The sequence below is a fragment of the Mytilus californianus genome, unplaced genomic scaffold, assembly GCF_021869535.1.
Source record: "Mytilus californianus isolate M0D057914Y unplaced genomic scaffold, xbMytCali1.0.p SCAF_6, whole genome shotgun sequence".
Lineage (NCBI taxonomy): Eukaryota > Metazoa > Mollusca > Bivalvia > Mytilida > Mytilidae > Mytilus > Mytilus californianus.
In genome coordinates, this window is record NW_026262712.1 from 55256127 (window position 1) to 55276901 (window position 20775).

The 20775-nt window shown below is 32.2% G+C and overlaps 1 protein-coding gene and 1 long non-coding RNA gene across 8 annotated transcripts in view; one reads left to right on the top strand and one right to left on the bottom strand.

Annotated features, from left to right (window-relative positions):
• Positions 1-20775, top strand: part of LOC127705723 (uncharacterized) — a 41428-nt gene that overhangs the window by 16443 nt on the left and 4210 nt on the right. Inside the window, exons 2-5 of one of the 3 annotated variants that reach the window (XR_007983950.1) lie at positions 16302-16384; positions 17554-17717; positions 18367-18424; positions 19027-19442. This is a non-coding gene — a long non-coding RNA (uncharacterized LOC127705723). Of the gene's footprint in view, positions 1-16301; positions 16385-17553; positions 17718-18366; positions 18425-19026; positions 19443-20775 lie in introns of those variants that run through there. The other 2 variants (XR_007983948.1, XR_007983949.1) reach the window with 2 other exon arrangements.
• Positions 383-19565, bottom strand: LOC127705701 (uncharacterized). Of its 5 annotated transcripts, none has more exons than XM_052210076.1 (4): positions 19448-19563; positions 15045-15115; positions 7349-7416; positions 383-1462 (listed from the first exon to the last, which is right to left on the bottom strand). In XM_052210076.1, exons 3-4 carry the CDS (start codon positions 7385-7387, stop codon positions 662-664), a joined length of 840 nt encoding a protein of 279 aa, XP_052066036.1. In that variant the 5' UTR covers positions 7388-7416; positions 15045-15115; positions 19448-19563; the 3' UTR covers positions 383-661. The 5 variants fall into 5 exon arrangements, 4 of the variants coding, with proteins under 4 accessions (XP_052066036.1, XP_052066033.1, XP_052066035.1 ...); XM_052210073.1 differs by having other exon boundaries at positions 15029-15115; XM_052210075.1 differs by having other exon boundaries at positions 15023-15115.

Consider the following 20775-nt stretch of genomic DNA (forward strand, 5'->3'; position numbering starts at 1 on the left):
TGATCGATGATAGGATATAGACTCTAATATCAACGCTTCACACGATGTCATGATACCAGGAATATAATATTTATTGTGTATGTTATTGAGGATTTACGAGTCGGTTAACTTCTAAAGCTTTTATGCTATTTAATATACCTATTATTATTTTTGCATGTTAGTTTTGTTTCTTTTAATACACGTACTATCATATAAACCTTAGCTATCAGTTATTACTTCTTCTAAATTTGTTATATTCATAGTTCTGTTCATATTCTTCTCTTTTCAACCTTTGTTTTAGATAGAGATAAATCGATATTTTGCGTTGTATCTCATTCATTTATTATCATTCAACTCATTTGTCAAGACCTTCAGACATTGTTGTTTGAAATAAAACGATTGGTCATCATATTGTTACTTATTATTTGAAACAGTATACATTATTTATGATAAAAAATTAAAACATTCCAATGCTATGCTGTAAAATAGTTTTCAGCTAATTAATTTGAGTGTGCTAGTGGCTATTCAAGACCTAGGTGATTATAAATTGCATACTTGTTAAGGATGTATATATATGTAGCGTTATCAATATTCAACAAAGCCCAGTTATTTTTTCAATTTGAAATTTGCTGTGATATTGTTTTAGAGAGTACAACCTGCATATATTCTGTGGTTCAAAGTTTTAAGACTTGATTTGTTTGTTTTTACCATTCTGGTTTATAATAATTTCTTGTTTTATACCATATTTGAAAACACATTTCCCTTCAAGTTTAACATATGCTGTCCCTTCTCTGTCTTCTACCAGAATTTCGCCCTTTTCGCTTTTAATTTTATCTTGTTTTTCAACCAAAATTGTCCTCATGTCTGCTTTATAAGGCATTAGATATTCGTTGTTTTTTCTTTTATAGAACTCAACTAGTACCGCTCCTTTTACTGCAACGCGTGTAGTAAAGGAATAAGTGCTTTTCTTTTCTGTAATTTGAAGTTTGGCAGTTACTTCGGATTCCTTCTCAACTAACAAAACACCTTCTGCAGCCCACGTCATCGTTTTTTGATCTTCAGTTTCAAACGCATTTTCAACAGAGAAACCTTTAGAAAAACCAGCGGTTGTTCCAACTATTGCGGCGGGAGAGGCCAATGACAAGCCAACATTGAAGCCGGTTGTATAACCTTTAGTTAATGAGCTCTTGCAAGTTGCTGTTGTCTGTTGTTCAGTCTTCAATGAATGTTGTTGCTCTTTATTGCTGTTATTGCAAAATACTGATTCAAATAAAATATTTGATTCACATTGAATTGTTTCTTCTTTCGAATATTCAGGTTCCTCTGGTATGAATTTAACACCCCTCCAATCAAAAACTAATCGAACATTTTTCATTGCCTTAGGAAAATCTTTTTGTCTGCAATCGCTATACATTTGCCAAGCAGAGTCAGAAACAATCTTTTGTAGATCGACTATATTTTCTGATACTACTCCAGTTGAAGTCTAAAAGTAGAGAATGTTATATTTGGAAAGTGCAATTATAAAATGATTATTGGATATATGCAACTTAAACAGTTAAAAGAAAGCGATCAGCAAAAATGGGGATTGAACCATGTAAAAACATTATTTCCATACAAACGTATGAACAAAAATATCGACCTTAAAGATAAATTAAAAAAAAGAAAACAATACAATCTGAAAAAAAAAACAAAAAAACAACTCTCTACTCTATCATCCAACAGAACTAATAGGAAATAATTGTCATATTCCTGACTTGGTAAAGAATGTAAAAATAAAGAGATGTGCTATAAGTAACAAAGGGGCAACTAGAGTAAGTATGTCTATGGTGTAAGTTTACACAGTTTGGGCTCATATTTATTTGTACATATAAATATCAAATTTATGATTCGCAAAGAACCACTTGCACACCAAATGATAGTCAACATACGGAACTCTTGTGATGGGTTAACTGCAGGATAGAATGTTTTAACTGGTCGAAGATGACTTTGATACAGCTTTTGAAATCTACGGCAAATCAGAATGGAATCTGCTTTATAAATTTTAACTTATAGTTACATTATAGAAAAGTCTCGCAATCTGATTAACACATGACATTCTTCTATTATATTGTTACATACTTCACACACGAAACTAAATTTACCGTTTTGTTTTGCAAGACGTGTATGTACAATTATAAGTGATGAGCCAATGAAGGAAATCCAACTGAGAAGCTTTTTGAAGGAACAAAATTGTCCAAGCCCATGTATAGACCATGAAATAGTAAAGATAAAAATAATGCTCATGACAGAACTCAGATCGACAGCACAAAGAAAGAGAAAAACGAAACTCATTCCACTTAGTAGCTCTCATCCTGGCTCTGTTTACCAAAAAAAAAAAAAAAAAATCCTGAAAAGTAAACGTCAGTGTCGAAATCTGGACAGGGACTTAATTTCATGAAACAACTAGAATAAAATACATCTTTTTATAATGCAATGATCCAAGAGGGTCTATGTGAATATTTGGAAACCGGATCCCAAATAACATTATAAATGCTAAAATCACTGTGTCAAATACAGATAGAAGTGGTAAAACAAAATATTTAATTTACTGTATTGTATTAAGCACTTGCAAGGAATGGTATAAGGGGTAGACCAGTAATTCCTCCTGGATAATAGTCCGTATCCAAAGACAGGATAATAGAGATTTGACCATAATAATGCTGTAAACGAACATTTAGAAACATGCAATCAGTAGAGGAAAATGTAACGTTTTGCCCGGCTTTGGCTATACTTTTTTGTCCTTTTTGGTTTAAAGCTCTTCATTCTTTCAAAAAGCTTTGGGTTTTCAAATATTTTGGCCTCGAGCATCACTGAAGTGATATTGATTGTCGAAATGCGCATCTGGTGCAGAAAAATTGGTACCGTTTATGTTTTACGTTTTATAAAATAAATGACTCTTACATGTCTTGCGTACTGCTGTACTCCAATTGTTGACGTTTTAACCACTTATGTCTGTTTGTTTTGCTCACACATTGTTGTCAATATAAAGGAATTCAATGCGACTGTCATACAGATGAAAGGTTTAGCTAGCTATAAACAAGGTTTAATCGACTATTTTGTACATAAGGAAATGTCTGTACCCATTCAGAAATATGACAGTTGTTTTGCATTCGTTAAATGTGTTTGAGTTCTTGAGTTCTTGATTTTGCCATTTTCCGTTTGGAAAATGTTGTTTGTGCTGTATTTATACCCCTCTAGCAAGAAATTTGATTTGCATGCACACGTATGAAAATTGCGGTTTTTATCCAACGCTATCATAGGTTTGAACGTTGTTTTCAATTTAGACTTGTATATATACTATAAGATCAATATATAATTGGGATAGCTGTAGTGTTATATATATATATATATATATATATATATATTGATCTTATAGAATGCCAGTTTTGTGGTAGTTTGGTTAATTGCTGTTAAATTTAAGGATTTAAATAATAGCTAAAAAAAAGCACAATGAACAATAACATGAATAAAGTTAGGTTTGTGACCTCCGATATGTTAATTTGTCACAGCAGACTTTCCACAAACGCCTCAATGGACAATGGATTGATGTCTTTAAGAAGTCACTCCTCTCAGTTAGTCAGCATTTCAGACAATCGGGTCACAAACTTGATGATTTTAACCGCATGAAAATAATATTGATTGAACAGACCATTCCCTGGAGTGATGCCCAGCGACAGTATAGGGAAAGCTTTTGTATAAAAGAAGTAAATTTTCTTTATTCAAACGGCATCAATAAGAAATACTAGCAGTTTCATACAGTGACTTTTTTTTTAAATTGGTGTCACGCCATTCTATTGTTGTACCTGTTCTTTATTTCAGCGATTGGACTTTCATGTACCTGTAAGAAACCATTTTGTTACCTTTAACTGTTCAATACTTTGAAGAACAACTCTCTTCTTCTTAAAAATATTGGACAGCTCCAGGTAGCATAATTGATTGTTACAGGTAAAGGATAGTCCAAGGACTAAAAAAAAATCTGTCAATTCACATAATTTGCTTCTTTATTGATAAATAAAATTTGAAACGAAAGAACAAATTACAATTACACCATTTTTTATTATTAAGGTCATCTGTCAATACAATAATATCGTTACATCTAGACGGTCTCATAAAAAAACCTTTTAAATTGATTTCAACACTGCCAGTATCAATATTTATTTAACATCCATTTTGTTCATGTTTCGTGTTCGTTCCGTTAGCACATATTTTGTTGACAATGCTCGTTGTTCACAATGTTGTTAGTTTGTTTTTTGGTACTTTTATGTATTTCTTTTTGCATAAGATTTGTTATATCCTCGTACGTCTTTGGATATTGAAATCGATATCTGAGTTGCTCTCATTCTTCTAAACATCATGTTCAACTACAATGAAAAAAATAACATAATGCTTCTTACGTTTGAAAGATCCTGCCGAAATACGAGGACCACAAAGAAATATTCGTTTATCTGAAGTAGATGTTTTACCAAGTGTTGATGTGCAGGCAACAGATTGTTCCTATGACAAAATAACTAATTAAGAATTTTATCAACAACCTTAATCTCAGCCTGTGTACAGAGTGCAAATCGATAATTTGTTTCATGAACTATACAGTCCGCCAAAAGTTAAGCACCACCTAAATATAACTGGCAATATTTTTTTAACTATTGCGAAAAAAATATTTATGTTTGGTGTTATGAATTGCCTATAACATACACTAAGAAAATTCATTACGGCCCAAAAAATAAACTCCGATAAACACGCCAAGCAATTTTTAATTAAAGGTCATCTGCACTTTTTCGAATACACTGTTTCGATGCCTTAAAAATCATCTTCCTACTGTCCCGCATACAGGTGAAATTTGACCTTCACCAAGTCACTGTGAAAATATGGCAATGTGACTGAACCTTGACAAGCAATTGACATGTAAAATGCCGGTAGGAGCACTAGTTGCATAGGTAACCATTTCAATGTTAAACACACCGTCATTGTCAGATGTTTACAACGTCATGTTGACACAGGAACTGTAAATGATAGGTTCGGAAGACCCCGTTTAACTACCGATCATGATGACAGACTCATTATTGGTTGTGTTAAAGCCAACCCGTTTACAACTGCCCCATCAATAAGACACCACTGGCGTCAAGGTGGTCATGTTAGTGTTCGAACATTGGTCCGTCGACTTCATAGAGGCTACCTAAGAGCATGTCTTGTTGTCAAGAGACCTGCCCTAACAGCCAGGCACCGTATAATCAGGTTTCAAAGGGCTAATGACCATTGACGCTAGAACATGAGAAGCTGGCAAAATGTTCATTGGTCAAATGAGAGTCAGTTTCTGTTACGACCAATAGACGGCAGAATACGAGTTTGTCGTGGAAATAAAACTGCTAATGACCAAAACAACATTTGCCTAACGACTGCATACGTTGCTGGTGGTGTTACAGTATGAGGTTTCTTCTCATACTGTTGTAAGGTGGGTATGAATATTCTGCAGGGTAACATGAACGGACAGACATACAGAGAGTTTATGTTTAGAAACATTGTAGTCCGTCATTTTGATAATCCTCCACTTGCTTCAAGACCCTTGTGCATGTACGACAATGCTAGACCACACAGGGCAAGGATTGTAACCGAGTACAAAGAGCAAGAAGCCATTGACACTATCTTTTGGCCTTCCATGTCTCCAGACATGAACCCTATCGAACATGTCTGGGATGCCATTGGCAGAAATCACAATCGCAGAGATCCACCATTGCAAAATCTAAGCGATTTAAGAACCGCAATTGTTGTTGAATGGAATAAATTTGCTCAACTAAAGTTCAGAAGGCTTGTACAGAGTATGAGACTCCGTGTTATGAAACTGTACCGGAAGAGAGGGTGTTACATATCCTATTGACTCAAATATTGACATTAAATTTGCCGAACATTCCAAAGATTATTTGTAGAGACTTTTAATGATGTTGGGTGATTAATTGTTGTAAAAAAAAAAAAAAAATCACAGTGAAACTTAAATTCCGTTTCTGATTTGTGTAATTTTCACTATTTCTATGAACGCACATTTAAAATGCACAGAACCTGCATATGTGAACAAACTTAAGTCTACGGTTTGTTCATGGTATATGTTAGCAAAATTGCTACATGAATATTTTCTCTTTTTCGAGGAGTAACGATTTTTTTTTAAATGAAAAAAATTTCGATGCAATAAAAATAGGTGGTGCTTAACTTTTGGCGGACTGTATAGAAGGCTACAACAGTTTTTATAATTTTCAGGTTTAGGCGTTGATTTTGGAAGTTTTTTATAGTGTTGTATTTGAAATAAAATCCACTTCGATGCATGGTATGGTTGAACTTTTTTTCTGCAACGCGAACCTGTCTACTTACTTCTTTTTTTCTTTCGCTTAATGAGAAATAAAACCCCAGAAATATACGAAAATAATAGGAGAGGACTTCATTTAATAATATATAAAAAAACTTGCCATTATCAAAGCTGTTATAAATAATTCCTCCTCGTTGTCCTCACTGCAATCGGATATATCTGAACACATTTAATCCAAAGTTGGAAACAACACATTCACTATATTCGACATCGGTATCTTCTTGTCGAAAAGAATTTTGCATAAAGAATATACTGCCGTGAAGTTAATCTTTATTAATTTTTGGACACCAAATGCATGCGAAGGAGTTCACGTAAAATATATTGTGTAGTCCTAGCACGTGCAAAAAACAAGATACACATGCACTGTGTCTTTATGTTCCTTTTGCTATATATGTTGTTTACCTTCAACTCTATATATTTTCTATTATTTAAGTTGAGCTACTATAAAAAGGGGCCAATTTGTAGGATAAAATAAATAAATTTTATTCACAACAACTTACGCACTCAATGAAAATAAATCTCAACAAAAGTTTGTATTAATTTTGTTTGCTTTTTCTGATCTTACCTTCTTTTACTAGTTAAACAATGTTTTAAGTATGATGTAAGCCTCTAACAGACTAGGTTCATTCTGTAAATATTGAATAGGTCCAATATTTTACAGAATGGACTGTTTGTTATCGGCTTATATCCTTTACGTAAAATCTGTGCTCGACCTTACTGGTTTTTAGTGATAACTTTAGAGATTGTTACGGTTAAATCAGGATAGATTGATTTGATTTATTTTACATTTTCATAATCATACTGATGAATGATATTTGTTATCCGTCCGAAATATGTTGAGATACTTATATTTAATGTTTCCTGTTTTCAATATTGGTGATTTTTGTTTTCTATTTTTTCTTTTTTTAAGATATATTAATATGAAAAGATTTCTTCAAAATTAAATCATAGAGATATTATATATATTAAGAAACTTACATATGTATCTATGTCTGAGCCACTGAAGCACTGTCCCATTATTGGTGCTAGTTATGAACAGATCAAATCTGAAATTGCAATACACTTAAACTGAAAAAATTACAAGTTAATGATTATAAAAACGATACAAATAACAGGTTGTAAAGTAATATGTATTTCCCTTTATAGCAGTATAAAATCATTGTAGTTGCAGCAGTGACTTGGTGATCATGGCAGCTACTTAATTGTCTCTGTTTAATTAATTTACAACCTTTGTGTAATCACTCAGATTTAGTGTATGGCTCATTATAGGACACTTGTTTATTGTATAAGATCGTATTTGTTTTTGTTTTCAAATGTTTCGTCGATACCTCTATTATTATTATCTCATTACACAGATTGTCAGATTTGTCGTTAGGGATACGTAATTCACACATCATGCAGTCACATCAATTCTAATTTTACAAAATGGAGGATAATCAAAATTGAAACACATCAGGAAGAAAAAAAGAGGCGAAAGAACCAGAGGGACACCCAAACTCAGAAGTCGAAAATAAACTGACAACGCCAAGGCTGAAAAAGAAAAGGCAAACAGACAGTTAGTATTACACAAAACACAACATATAAAACTAAAGACTTAGCAACACGAACCTCACCAAAAACTGGGTGTGGTCTCAGGTGCTCCAGAAGGGTAAGCAGATCCTGCTCCACATGTGGCACCCGTTGTTTACTCATGTTAGTATAATCGCAATAATAAGTCTAAGTCGGTAGGTCGCATTCGGGAAAAGGTGACGGGATTGTAGTTACGACATTAGGAACATATTCGTTATCATCTGTGAAACGAATTTTTTATTACGGTCAACTAACTCGTGATGGCGTCCATAAAACGTACGAAGGAATTATTTCAACTTCACCACTTGGAACTCTTCGTTTAATAGGTTACTTGTGAGCAGCAACCCTCTATCAAGGAAGTCATGATAGAAAATACAAGTCCTGGGATATCGGGGACAACTGGGAGATAAATACTCCGTATGCAGGGGCTGCTAGAATGTTGCTACATAGAAATGGAAAGTGCACAATTTGAAATCTGAAATCATTTCTTTTGTCGTTAAGTTTTCTTTTCAACCGACCATCATTGTCAATTTATAGATGTACGTCAAGATATGGTGCATACTTCACTGTATCTGTTTTATCCTTTATCTCATGTTCAATAGTATAAGTGCGTTCAACATAGTCACCAAATTTACAATTATTTAGTGAGAGAACATCATCTACATAGCGGAAAGTAAAGTTAAGACGGATACTGCTGACTTTTTTTCTTTCTTTCGAAGAAGTTCCTGTAAAAAGCCCGCCTCATATAAGTAAAGGAAGTCGGCAAGAAGAGAGACACAGTTTATGTGAATGCCGATTGTTTGTTGAAAAACACGTCCCCCAAACGTAATGAATATGTTGTCAATCAGGAAATAAAGCATCTTGATAATGTCAGTTTCAGAAAATGTGTTGTTTGAATCAGAGTGTTTTTTTTACAAAGTAGGATTTATTCCTCTCCAAGACAAGATACATGCATCTACGTTGGCCATATATTTTAATGAAACAAATCAGGACCAACTCTTTTAATTTGTCTTCTAGTTAGAAATTGGGAATACTTGTGAAAAGTGTAGACAAGTCAAATGTTTTAATACTATTGCAAGACACAAATCGTATTGGTAGAACTATTCGGATGAGGCATATTCAATCGATGTGTCAATTAAATGTGTTTCTTTTCATATTCTAAAATCTACTGCAAAATATCCAAGCACGATCATTAGAAGTTTGCAGTATTATCAACATGTACGCTTGACACTGCTATATGCATGTATTACACATACTCAATTGAAAGATCGAAAACAGCGCCTTCAAACAAAAATAAATAAAGTTTGTAGATACACATGTGTTGTTCTAGTCGTATTCTTGCATACGATATATCACAGTGAACTTGAAAGTAAAGATACTACCGAAACTAACTGCTTCATATTTTGATCTCTTTCTAAATATTGACACACGTAGTTTGCGACAATTTCAAATCAAGTTCTAATTTCTCTGCATTAACATACCCCTTGACCCATCGTTTGGGTTTTCATAACTCAATTAATACCTCATGCTGGCTCATGCTCATACTATACGGACTTCATTACATGGAGCATTGGTGTGTTCTTTACACAAAATGGACCCAACACAGTTACGAAGAAGACCGACCTAAATCAACTCTACACATCTGAGACTGCAAAGATATGCTTCTATAAAGAATAATTATGTGTGATATGAACTGGTACACACTGTCACCATCCTGAGTTTCATGACCGATACGATATGCCTGTGAATCAACTAGTTGGAGAATGTTTTCGATGTCTAAGATCTTTATGAAAATGATTGGTCGTCTCATTTGTAATCTAACCGATTGTGCCTATTTATGATCGCGAAACAATTACCGTTGTAAAACAGCACATGAATAATAACCATTGCACGTCTGGCTAGAGACCTGATCTACAAATCGGGAGATATATTTTTACAACCGCTTCCAGTTCAAAGTTAAAAAAAATTCAGGCAATCTTCATGATACTATGACAATAGCATGTACTGACGAGATCGATATAACTATAATAGGGTAAAAGTAAGTTCAAATGCTGGAAGAAGTCAAATATTTTTCTCATGCGTTGTTCAAGTAATTTTGAAACAAAAATCAAAATGGTACATGACATGATCAAAACATGGAAATCATATAATCTGTATTCAGACAACACATTTTGAAAATATCATTTCATTATTGCATGGATATTGGGAAATGTTATCATGAGTAGAATTTTTTTTATCGAACTAGTTTATTCCATTTGCAAACATATTTTAAGCACATTGTTTGTCAAAGGTGACGTCACTTACTTTAAATATTATTTACAGAAGGCCATACGATTATATTATTCTATCCTTAATGTTGATTACTTAATGTTTGAATTTTTAAGTATACGACTGATGTTAACAATTTGTGTTCCTTTATCATCGGTACGTTTGTATTTCGTATTTCAATTCAACATTCCTTTTTTAAATCTGTATTCAAAAAATCATTAATGTGTTTATTAAATGTAATGATAGACGTATTATCGTATTTTATGTCGATTTCACAGAGAAATATCAAAACATCATAACATTAATTTCTGTCACATACTAATCTAGAATCTACAACGCGGAACAGTGCCTTGGTATGCAAACATGGTTTTGGTTTTGGTAGACATTCAACGGCATGTCAATGTTGTTATGTCGATTATTATTTAAGATAAATAAATAAGAAAAAAATCAAATATTTGATACTACAATTCACTAATGGGGGACGTATGATTGAAACCACTATTTAGCACTGGAAATTGCAAAATTATATTGCCTTTTAAGCTCCCAGGTATCAGCAGCCCAGTATTCCGTAATTTTATGTTTACAAGAATTATTGTTGATATAGTCATAAGCCAAACATTAACTGTTTACAAAACTTTTAATTATTTTAAATACTAAGGGTGTCTTGCACCAGGAATAAATAACCCCAGCTGTATTTGACAAAACCTTTCGGAATTATGGGTCATCAATGCTCTTCAACTTCGTAATTTATTTGACATTTCAAACTGTTTGGTTCGTTTTGAGTTTGTAGACGAAAAGGGCGTCTGGCGTTCACAATTTAAATCCTGATGATTTTATTATTATCACTCTAATGTGTGACCTAAGATGGCAACTTTACGCAAAGTGTTTGGACACTATAGATATTTGCCAAGGGTTACCAAAATACACATTCAATTGGATTCTTTGTTAACTATATCTTTAAGGGCATCATGTTTTATATTCAGGACTCAGTCCTTTGATATACTTTTGTATGAAGTTACATAGGAGATGAGTCTACTCATGTAGTATGTTGTGCGCGCGACCGTGAGACTAATTTTAAAAAATATGCTATACATTTTGTAGAATTGATTTACTTTATTGAATCATATTGTATCTGCAAATAGTGTTGAGTAATTAGAAAAATTGCTCAACATTACAAAAAGAAACCATTTTGAATCCAAAAGTCAAATAAGTGAAATTTCTTGTTTAAACGGAATGGCAAGCAGAAACTCCTTCAAATTTGAAACACTGTCTGTTATAGATAATGCATATTTCAAGGTTTTTCTTGTCGTAGCACACACTGAGGGGTGTCATGATTGATCAAATGAAAGATCGACCGTAGGGAGGTCTTTCTTTGGGCAATCCTGACACCCCGAGGTGTGTTCTACGACAAGAAAAACCTTAAAATATGCATTATCTGACTTATATACCGTCAAAAAAATATTGTTTTTTATAAAGATTTGCAAAATTTAGCATTCTATTTTACCAACCACACTAAAGTGGGATATTCCTTTCTTATGCGTTCAGGTTTTAACACGCCCTACGGCTCATTCAGAATGTGAAATAAAACTCACAAATTAATCTAGATATAAACCTTAGAAATTATTATCCATACACAATAAAAAATATTACTGTAACTGCATGAAGTAAGACACAAATGAATTGTTACCATCTGATAACGGTGTATGAAAAATACAAGACACTTTGTAAGTAATTTATTGTACCAACTTAGTTTATGGAAAGGGGGAGGTGCTATGTTTTTTTTTTCTATTTGTAATGACATTTTATTGCGGAAAAGTGATTATTTTTTTCAACAATTTTAATTGAATCGAATGAAATGTTCAGAATTATTTTCTTTTGAATAGCAATACATTTTTTTAACAGATAATCAGGATATAATTATAAACCCTCCCCCACCCGACCTCATTTTGAGGTACGTGAATGTCATTCAATAGAATATAAGAATATTTTATTAGTTAATCATTTGATAGAGTAAAAGGTATACACAAATGTAAAAAAGTTAAGAACTGACACGAAGGGGGCACGAAATCGTGATACATGTACCTGTTACACGAAAACGAATATCAATACATGTAGGTCACAGTATGATTTCCTATTCAGTGTGTATCGTCCTGAACATGCATGAAATATTTGCCACTGGACGTTAAGTAACCATGAATCAATCAACCTATTCAGTGTGAATCAATAAGATTTTCAAAATCTTACACACGAATATGTTAAATGTGGCTTTATTTTAAAGTGTAATGAAAATTTTAAAGTGTAATGAAAGTTTTACATTAAAATTTATCTCGCATATATGATAATGTCTCTGTATCTTAGCGACAAGTTAACAAAACTTCACATTATTTGTTTCTAAAATTAAATTCGGGCAATGACGATTTTTTTTTACACCTATCAAAGATTGAACTTTAAAAAAAAAATTCCCAAATCGGCAACAGAAACTATCAGACGAATATAATTTTGAAGTAAATTATAGTTTGCATTTTTATCAAGGAAAATAATAACCTCAAACAGGTCATTATTTTATGCCTTGGAGAATATTTCAATGAAACATGGTATCGTCCGGGTTGATTGTTCGAAAGAATGACCTATCGTTCTGAATGAAAATAACTCCATATAGGTATATAATCAATAAGAATACATGATACAAAGGAGGTGGTATGACGTATGATAAAAGCCATTTTTTTACCCCTTCAAAACAGCAAAAGGTACCAAATTCGCCTTCTTTTGAAATCTTTTCATTTTATGTAGAATGATATATGCAACAATTTGCCCGACATAATTATATTATGCTAAACATGTATTTTACTAACACATTTATTTGTGTTAACTATAGTTTATGGTACAAATGTTGCACACATATGTATATATATTTTCAGTCTGTTGATGATTTCGCAAAAAAATGTCGTAAGTTTAATTAGCTAAATTCTTTTTCTTCTCGTTTTAATCGAGGCAGTTTTGCACAAAATTTGAGAATTGTGGAGACCTGGAGTAAATTTGTTAAACATTATCCAAAATTATAAATACTGATGTCTGAAATGTAAATGTCTTATGAACATAATTATATTAAGTAGATTTATCATATGTTTTGATTTTCGAATTTGTGGATTCAAAATAGGTCTTATACCTTTTCTTTGAAAAATACATTTATTTAGTTTAAAACTTTTAATCAGTTTCTAATTTATTGACCAGTATCAAATGCATAATACAAACAATGTATTACAAGAAGACAAAAAACAATGAAACTTAGAGGTTTAAATATAGTTTTCCAACAATTGACAGGTGCATATTTATCCTTAATCGTCCTTGACAAATGATAACATGATTTATTGCATAATCCCAAGAATTAAGCAATATCGAACACATTATGTAACAAAGGACATATTTTGTATAGGTAAATAAACTTGAATAACTATGGAACTAAATTTACTGATATGTGTCAACAAATAAGCCAAGTCTATTTAAATAAAGTTTTATAAACATAAATGCTGTACTTAAACTTGACTGTTATATGATACATCTTGCTAAATGAAGAAGTACAAACGTACGTATCATGTGAACGAAACAATAGTATGCGGAACATTTAAATAAACAGATTATTTTCTTTAAATACCTCATATATCTATTTCTAATACAATGATTATGAACTTTGGTTTCATATCTTTTAGTCAAAATAAAGAAGCATTATATTTATATCAAACTTTAAACAATTATCTAATCATTATGAACAAATTAAGTTTAAAATTATAATTCAAGATCAATACAAGTCAAATTGCCCCTTCTGTTGTTCCGAGAACTAACTAGTGCACTAAAAAAAATATTCGAATAATAAACGGACATATTTTTTTCGAAAACAGTTCTTTGATATTTTATAGTGTGTTTTTCTATGTTGTGATGTTATACTATTGTTTCAGAAAAGGGAGAAGGTTTGGTACCATTAAAACGTTTAATCCCGCAGCAAATGTTTGCACCTGTCCTAAGTCAGGAATCTGATTACAGTAGTTGTCGTCTGTTTATGTAGTTCATACGTGTTTCTCGTTTCTCGTTTTTATATAGATTAGACCGTTGGTTTTTCCGTTTGAATGGTTTTACACTAGTAATTTTTTGGGGCCCTTTATAGCTTGCTGTTCGGTGTGAGCCAATGCTCCGTGTTGAAGGCCGTACCTTGACCTATAATGGTTTACTTTTATAAATTGTAACTTGGATGGAGAGTTGTCTCATTGGCACTCATACCACATCTTCCTATATCTCTTTACATAGGAAAAGATTGATCTTACATTAAATATCAGATAAGTAGGAGAATTTATAAGAATGGTAACGTTTAAGATTGCTCTTTACATCAAGAACCTGAAATTATTCTGTTGATAGACATCTGCTATAATATGTCATTGTATAATTCGTCCTTCCTAAATCGTCGAGCCACTCAAGCAGCATTTTTAGAACGTTCACGTTTGTTTGCTTCTCGCATTTCCTTAATAATTTGTTAGCTGAAATATTTGTACTTAATAATCATGATAATGATATATATTTTTTTCTAATATAACGTTAAACAGTTCAAATAAAACAAAACCACAGACATCTATTTCTTGAACGAAATGATCACTTAGCGAATTCCTGTATTTATAAATATGTACAAGGCTTTTGTATATCATAACTTCTATTAAATATTTCGCTTAAGGATACTGTTTCATTGCTTTTGTAAAAATAGATGTATGTAAATGTCGAAGACTATGCACATACATATGTTAAATACTGCCTTTAAAAATAAGCATCAACCTATACCATATTTTTAACACACTTCCAAAATATGTGAACAGCTTGATCGTACTGATGGTCCAATTCATCTTTTACTTCAATGCTAATGGTAGCCTGCAGGTTAAAAAAAAAACACACATACAATTCACTAGTTTCTGAACGTTAAGCTCACACGATGCAGAGATAAAGTGCTAATATGTATAAATGTAAAGTCGTATAATATATTAAAGTACTACAACACGAATGACATTTTAAGAATCAGTAATACATGTCTTTAACAATAATGAAAAAAAAAAAGATTTAGCGATTTTTCACTTGTAATTCTATACAAGTTAGTCCGACAATTATTCTTACAAAAACTAAACTTACAAAAATGGGGGGGGGGGGGGGATCAATTAACTATCAAACATAACAATTCTCATTATATAAGAATGTATAAAATATTTAAACAAATTGAATAAGGAAGTATGATATAAAGTATAAAATTAGTGACATACCCTCCTACTGTCCCATCGAAAGGCGTGTAATTATCACCACCAGTATTGGTGGGGCTCGTGTTGCTCAGTCGTTTAGTTTCCTTAGTTCTCTATGTTGTGTTTTGTGTGCTGTTGTTTTTCTGCTGGTCTTTTTCCTTTTTTTAGCCATGTCGTTGTCAGTTTAGTTTTTATTAGTGAGTGTGAATGTCCCTTTTGTTATCTTACGCCTCTCTTTTACACAAAAACCTCTCTAGCAAATTTGTAAGGAGTAACGACTGAATTCAACACTTCATATGTTTGGCAGTCATTGTCACAAATTGGTTGACCGATAAACAATGCATCTATGATATTTTTTGACTGTCTTAAATCTTTGTGTACCAGAATAGTCGTTTAATCTGTAATTTTACCGATTATGAACGATTCCCGATTAGGATATTTTAACTGGGTGTGGATTCGAATGTGAATATTGCACGCAGAGCAGGAAACGCTTGACCTGGTCTGAGATCATTCCTTTCGGAGTTCATGCGATTTCCTTTGTTCAACCTTGATATGTATTTTGGTAATCGATTAACGAGGTCTGATTATCGGTAAAATATATTGGCTTAAAAAGATGAACAACAATAACTCGTGTTATTTTGAGATAACATTTTAGATAGTTATAAATTTGTAAAAACGTATGGTTATTTCCTTGTATTATTGGAAACTTTTGTATGTGTATTAGTAAATTATTCCTTTTTAATCTACATGGGAAAACCATTAAATATATATGTTTCTATAATGTGACTGATATTTTTTTTTTATGTTTTCATATTTGGTTGGAACAGAACGAACACAGGATACTGACAAAGAGTGCATTCAAACCTTTTGAGTGCCCATACCTTGCTATGATCCACAATCTATTTCATTGGTATGTACTTTTGTTCGTGATAAAAACTTGAAATGCATTTTAATATCATATTCAGAAAAAAATTATGGCAATTATTTGCTTAAATTGGAAAAATTTTACGACAGAAGAAGGAGAACATGCAAACAAAACGATGTTTTTTTTAAATATTCACTCAAAGACAGGTTTTCGATCATCGTTTTTTATATTAGGTGTCAGACAATCAGCAATCAATATGATTAACGTTGCATAAAGAATGCACTATGCGGAATTTTTAAATGATTCAAATAAAGAGTGCAATTTGCTCTTATAAACATGATAGCGGTTTTCAGCCCGCAGACATGGTTAATCCCGCCACATTCCATATGTGCCTTTCCAAGTCAGCAACGTGCAAATCAGTTGTTATCGTTTGTGGCAGTTGATTTATTTTCATAAATAAAGCCATTAGTTTTCTAATTGGAATTGTTTGTCGGTGCCTTTTATATGGCAGTTGTTACATGTATCAAATAGTCCGGTTCTATGCATGTTGGCGTTTATCTGTTTGTTTTTCGTTTTTTTTTTCTTCAGTTCAGTGTTTCTGTTGTGTTGTTGTTTTCCTCTTATAGTTGATGTGTTTCCCTCGTATTTAGTTTTTAACCTGCATTTGTTTTCGCTTAATCGATTTACGGCTTTTGAACAGAGGTATACTACTGTTGCCTCTATTCATAGCTAGCTATGTGGTACACAGGCACACGGTGTTTAAGGGCGTTCGTAGATCTATAGTTGCTTACATTTAATCTCAGATTAAACATTTTCTCATTGGCAATGTTTTCACATCTTCTTAGTTTTTATAGCGTTGCTTTGTCAGCAATATACAAATCGTCTCATGTGAAGTAAAATCACAAAAATAGTGAACTCCGAGGAACATTCAACACGGAAAGTCACTAATCAAATGGCAAAATCAAAAGCTCAAACACATCAATCGAATGGATAACAACTGTCATATTTTTGACTTGTTACAGGCATTTTCTTATGTAGCAATGATGGATTAAACCTGGAATCACCGTTATACCTTGTCAAAAAACTCTTACATTATGCAATGAAATCACGGTTATTTATTCTTATATTTTTATGATTTTAAGATTGTTCTAGTTTTCATTATTTATAATTGTGCATACAGTGATTTATGTTCAAATGGATTTATTTTGCTGTAGGGAAGTTGAGCCTATATTATAAATCAATTTTGCTAGGACGAAATTATGAACACACGTGAAATATTTCTGGGACAAACAGGAACCAGTGAAGAATTAAAAACCATAAGCCATAAGCCATAGAAAGACTGGCAACACAATTGAATTGGAATGCTCTTATAACATAGGTAAGAAAAGTCGATAACACTACAAACAAATTACACATAAGGTATTATACGGTTTGATATTATATTATATCAATTGCATTTAAAACAAACTCTTATTCAAGTTAAGTGAAATATGTCTCAGATAAATGAGAAAACCGAAAAATGAAAATTATCACTACATATTAGATGTTGCTGTTGATTTAATGATTGCAGTGCAGAAAACTCTTTTGAAACTGTAAGAAGAATAGAATAGCATTATTCAAGTGATACTTATTAATGTGTTTTTGAATACATCTGTAAACAAATTCTTAAATTTTGTATTTCCCCGAGATACAAGATTTGAAAAAAACACAGGAAGTAGTAAAATGGGCGAAACCATTTTCAACATAAAATATAGCGCGAGTTAATAATAATAACATAAACGGTACCAATTTTTCTGCACCAGATGCGCATTTCGACAATCAATGTCTCTTCAGTGATGCTCGAGCCCAAAATAATTGAAAATTCAAAGCTTATTAAAAAGATGAAGAGCTAAAAAAAAAAAGGACAAAAAAGTATAGCCAAAGCCGTGCAAGGAATCAGAGCTTTGCATGCGGGAGATACATGACTTAATTTCTAAATTTTTGTAACAGCAAATTTTAATAACACAAAATCAATATTTTCATAACAGTACAGAACTACTGGCTACTGGGCTGGTGATACCCTCGGACAAAGCACATCGACTATAGGTACGTGATCTCTCCATATAATATACCTATATGAAGTTATTTTCTGCCAGAACGATAGGTCTTTCTTTTTGGAGAATCAACCCGGACGATACGAAGTAGCAATAATGCGTCAAGGAACACATGTCATTATTTTCCTGATGAAAATGTATACTTAAATTCGCTCAAACATTTGATTCGTTTGATAGTTATCGTGTGCTGCTATCAAATGGGGTTTTACTTTTTAATTTTCCATTTTTGATAGGCTTCAGATTTAACACATTCGTGTGTAGGATGTTGAACATTTTATTGCAAACAGTATTGCCTTTGTGTGTTATACGACAAGAAAAAACCTTAAAATATGCATTATCTAAAACCTTACATAATAAACGTACCTGATTTTTCAGCAATCATACAAGTGAGAGGTTTATCTAACTATAAAACACCAGGTTTAATCCACCATTTTCTATATAAGGCAGACGTTATCCATTTGTTTGATGTGTTTGAGCTCTTGATTTTGCCATTTGATTAGGGACTTTCCGTTTCGAATTTTCTACGGTGTGCAGTATTTTTGTGATTTTACTTTTTATATGACACACATGTACACACAGTTTGTTATGTTGTAGGAACAATAAACCAGATTGTAAGAATTGTTCCTCTGTGCCAATAGCAGATATAAAGATATTGCTAAAATATTGCATCCTAATGATCTGTATAACTTAAGTCAACTATTGACGATGGTTTATTGCTGTCCGACTTAGTGCATCCTTAATGAACTTTTAGCATTCAATAATGCACTAATGAAGTATTTTTCAAATAATGAATTAGAACTATTTGTGTATACAACTCAGTGGTAAGAGTAATTATCATAAATTGAAAATAAATGTCCATACAAAAAATTGAAAATGTAATTTATATTTCATAATTAAATAGACCTACAGTTTTTGTTTGTATTATATATTAGTACAACATAATCGAGAAATTGATAGATATATATACATACCAATCGATTACTAAAAAATGAATATAGTTTCAAAGCATTCTTACATGTTTTCTTTTTTGCATTTGCTGTAGAAATTAGTATCCAAAGTGTATTGCGTCCATGGTGTTAACTGCAAATACTTAATAAGATCCAAAGCTTTCTATAATAAACACGAGTTAAATCTAAATATATTTTTATTGGTTGCTTGAAATCACGTGTTATAAACGTAAACTTTGTTAATGTACCAATATATATATATTATATATGAAAGTTTTGAACTATTAAATTCATGACAAATTACATTTTCAACTACGTATGTATATGCCGATACTAAATGTATGCGGATGACACGTGAGTGAACTCAATCCTCATGTGCGCTCGATCCTTACCCAAAAACTATTGGACAGGATAATGGATTTATATAAATAAAGGTAACAGAAGTATGCCGTTGTTCAATAGTCATAAATCGATTAAAGGAAAACAAATCTGGGTCACAAACTAAAACCGAGGGAAACACATCAACAAGAGCAATACAACGGAACAACAGAAACTCTGAACTGCTACGAAAACAAACGCCAACATACATAGAAACGGACTATTTGATAACAACTGCAATATTCCTGACTTGGTACAGGACATTCATTCGATCTGTGTAATGACAATTTCCTTAAAAAAACACAAATAAGTTCGGAAACCTATTAACTTTTTGTTTTTGTACAATTGGCAACAAAACACGTGCACAAGTAAAACAAAATGCTGAATCATACTGTGACAAAGATGTATTGTAGCAATTGAAAGCAGGACAACAATTTTAAACCTGCTGCAAAATTGAACTGTCCATACATGTAGCTCCAATATTAGTTGTCTCTCTCCATCTTAGACTTTGAAATAGCAGATAACAATCGGTCTAGATTTTCAATGAAATGTGTGAATTTCGAGAGTAGTATGTAATTCATGTGTAAGATTTTACATGTTTGTATAGAAAAATCTGTATTTCATCATGTTGATGGCTGTATTTTTTTACCAAAACAAAAACCAGTATTTTTATTTTTGGTTCGTATTTTTGCCGCATAAGGTTAGATAACTCAAATATAAGGGGAGATAACTCAGATAAAGTAACTTTCTAATATAATGTGTCGTGAACTTACCTATTTTATTATGTAGCAAGAAAACGAGTCTGGTTAACCCATTATCTCTTTTTCTTATCTGAAAGCATATTATTAGAGCTATCTTTTTCTATTTGATCTTAAAATTCTATAATGTAGTTTTCTTTTTATCAACAAAAATTGGGGTTTCAATGCATAATCTATACAATAATCTGACAATTTTGCACAACCTGTAGCATGAAAAAAGCCTGGTGACCCATACTTTTTATTACATTTTGAAAAAAAAC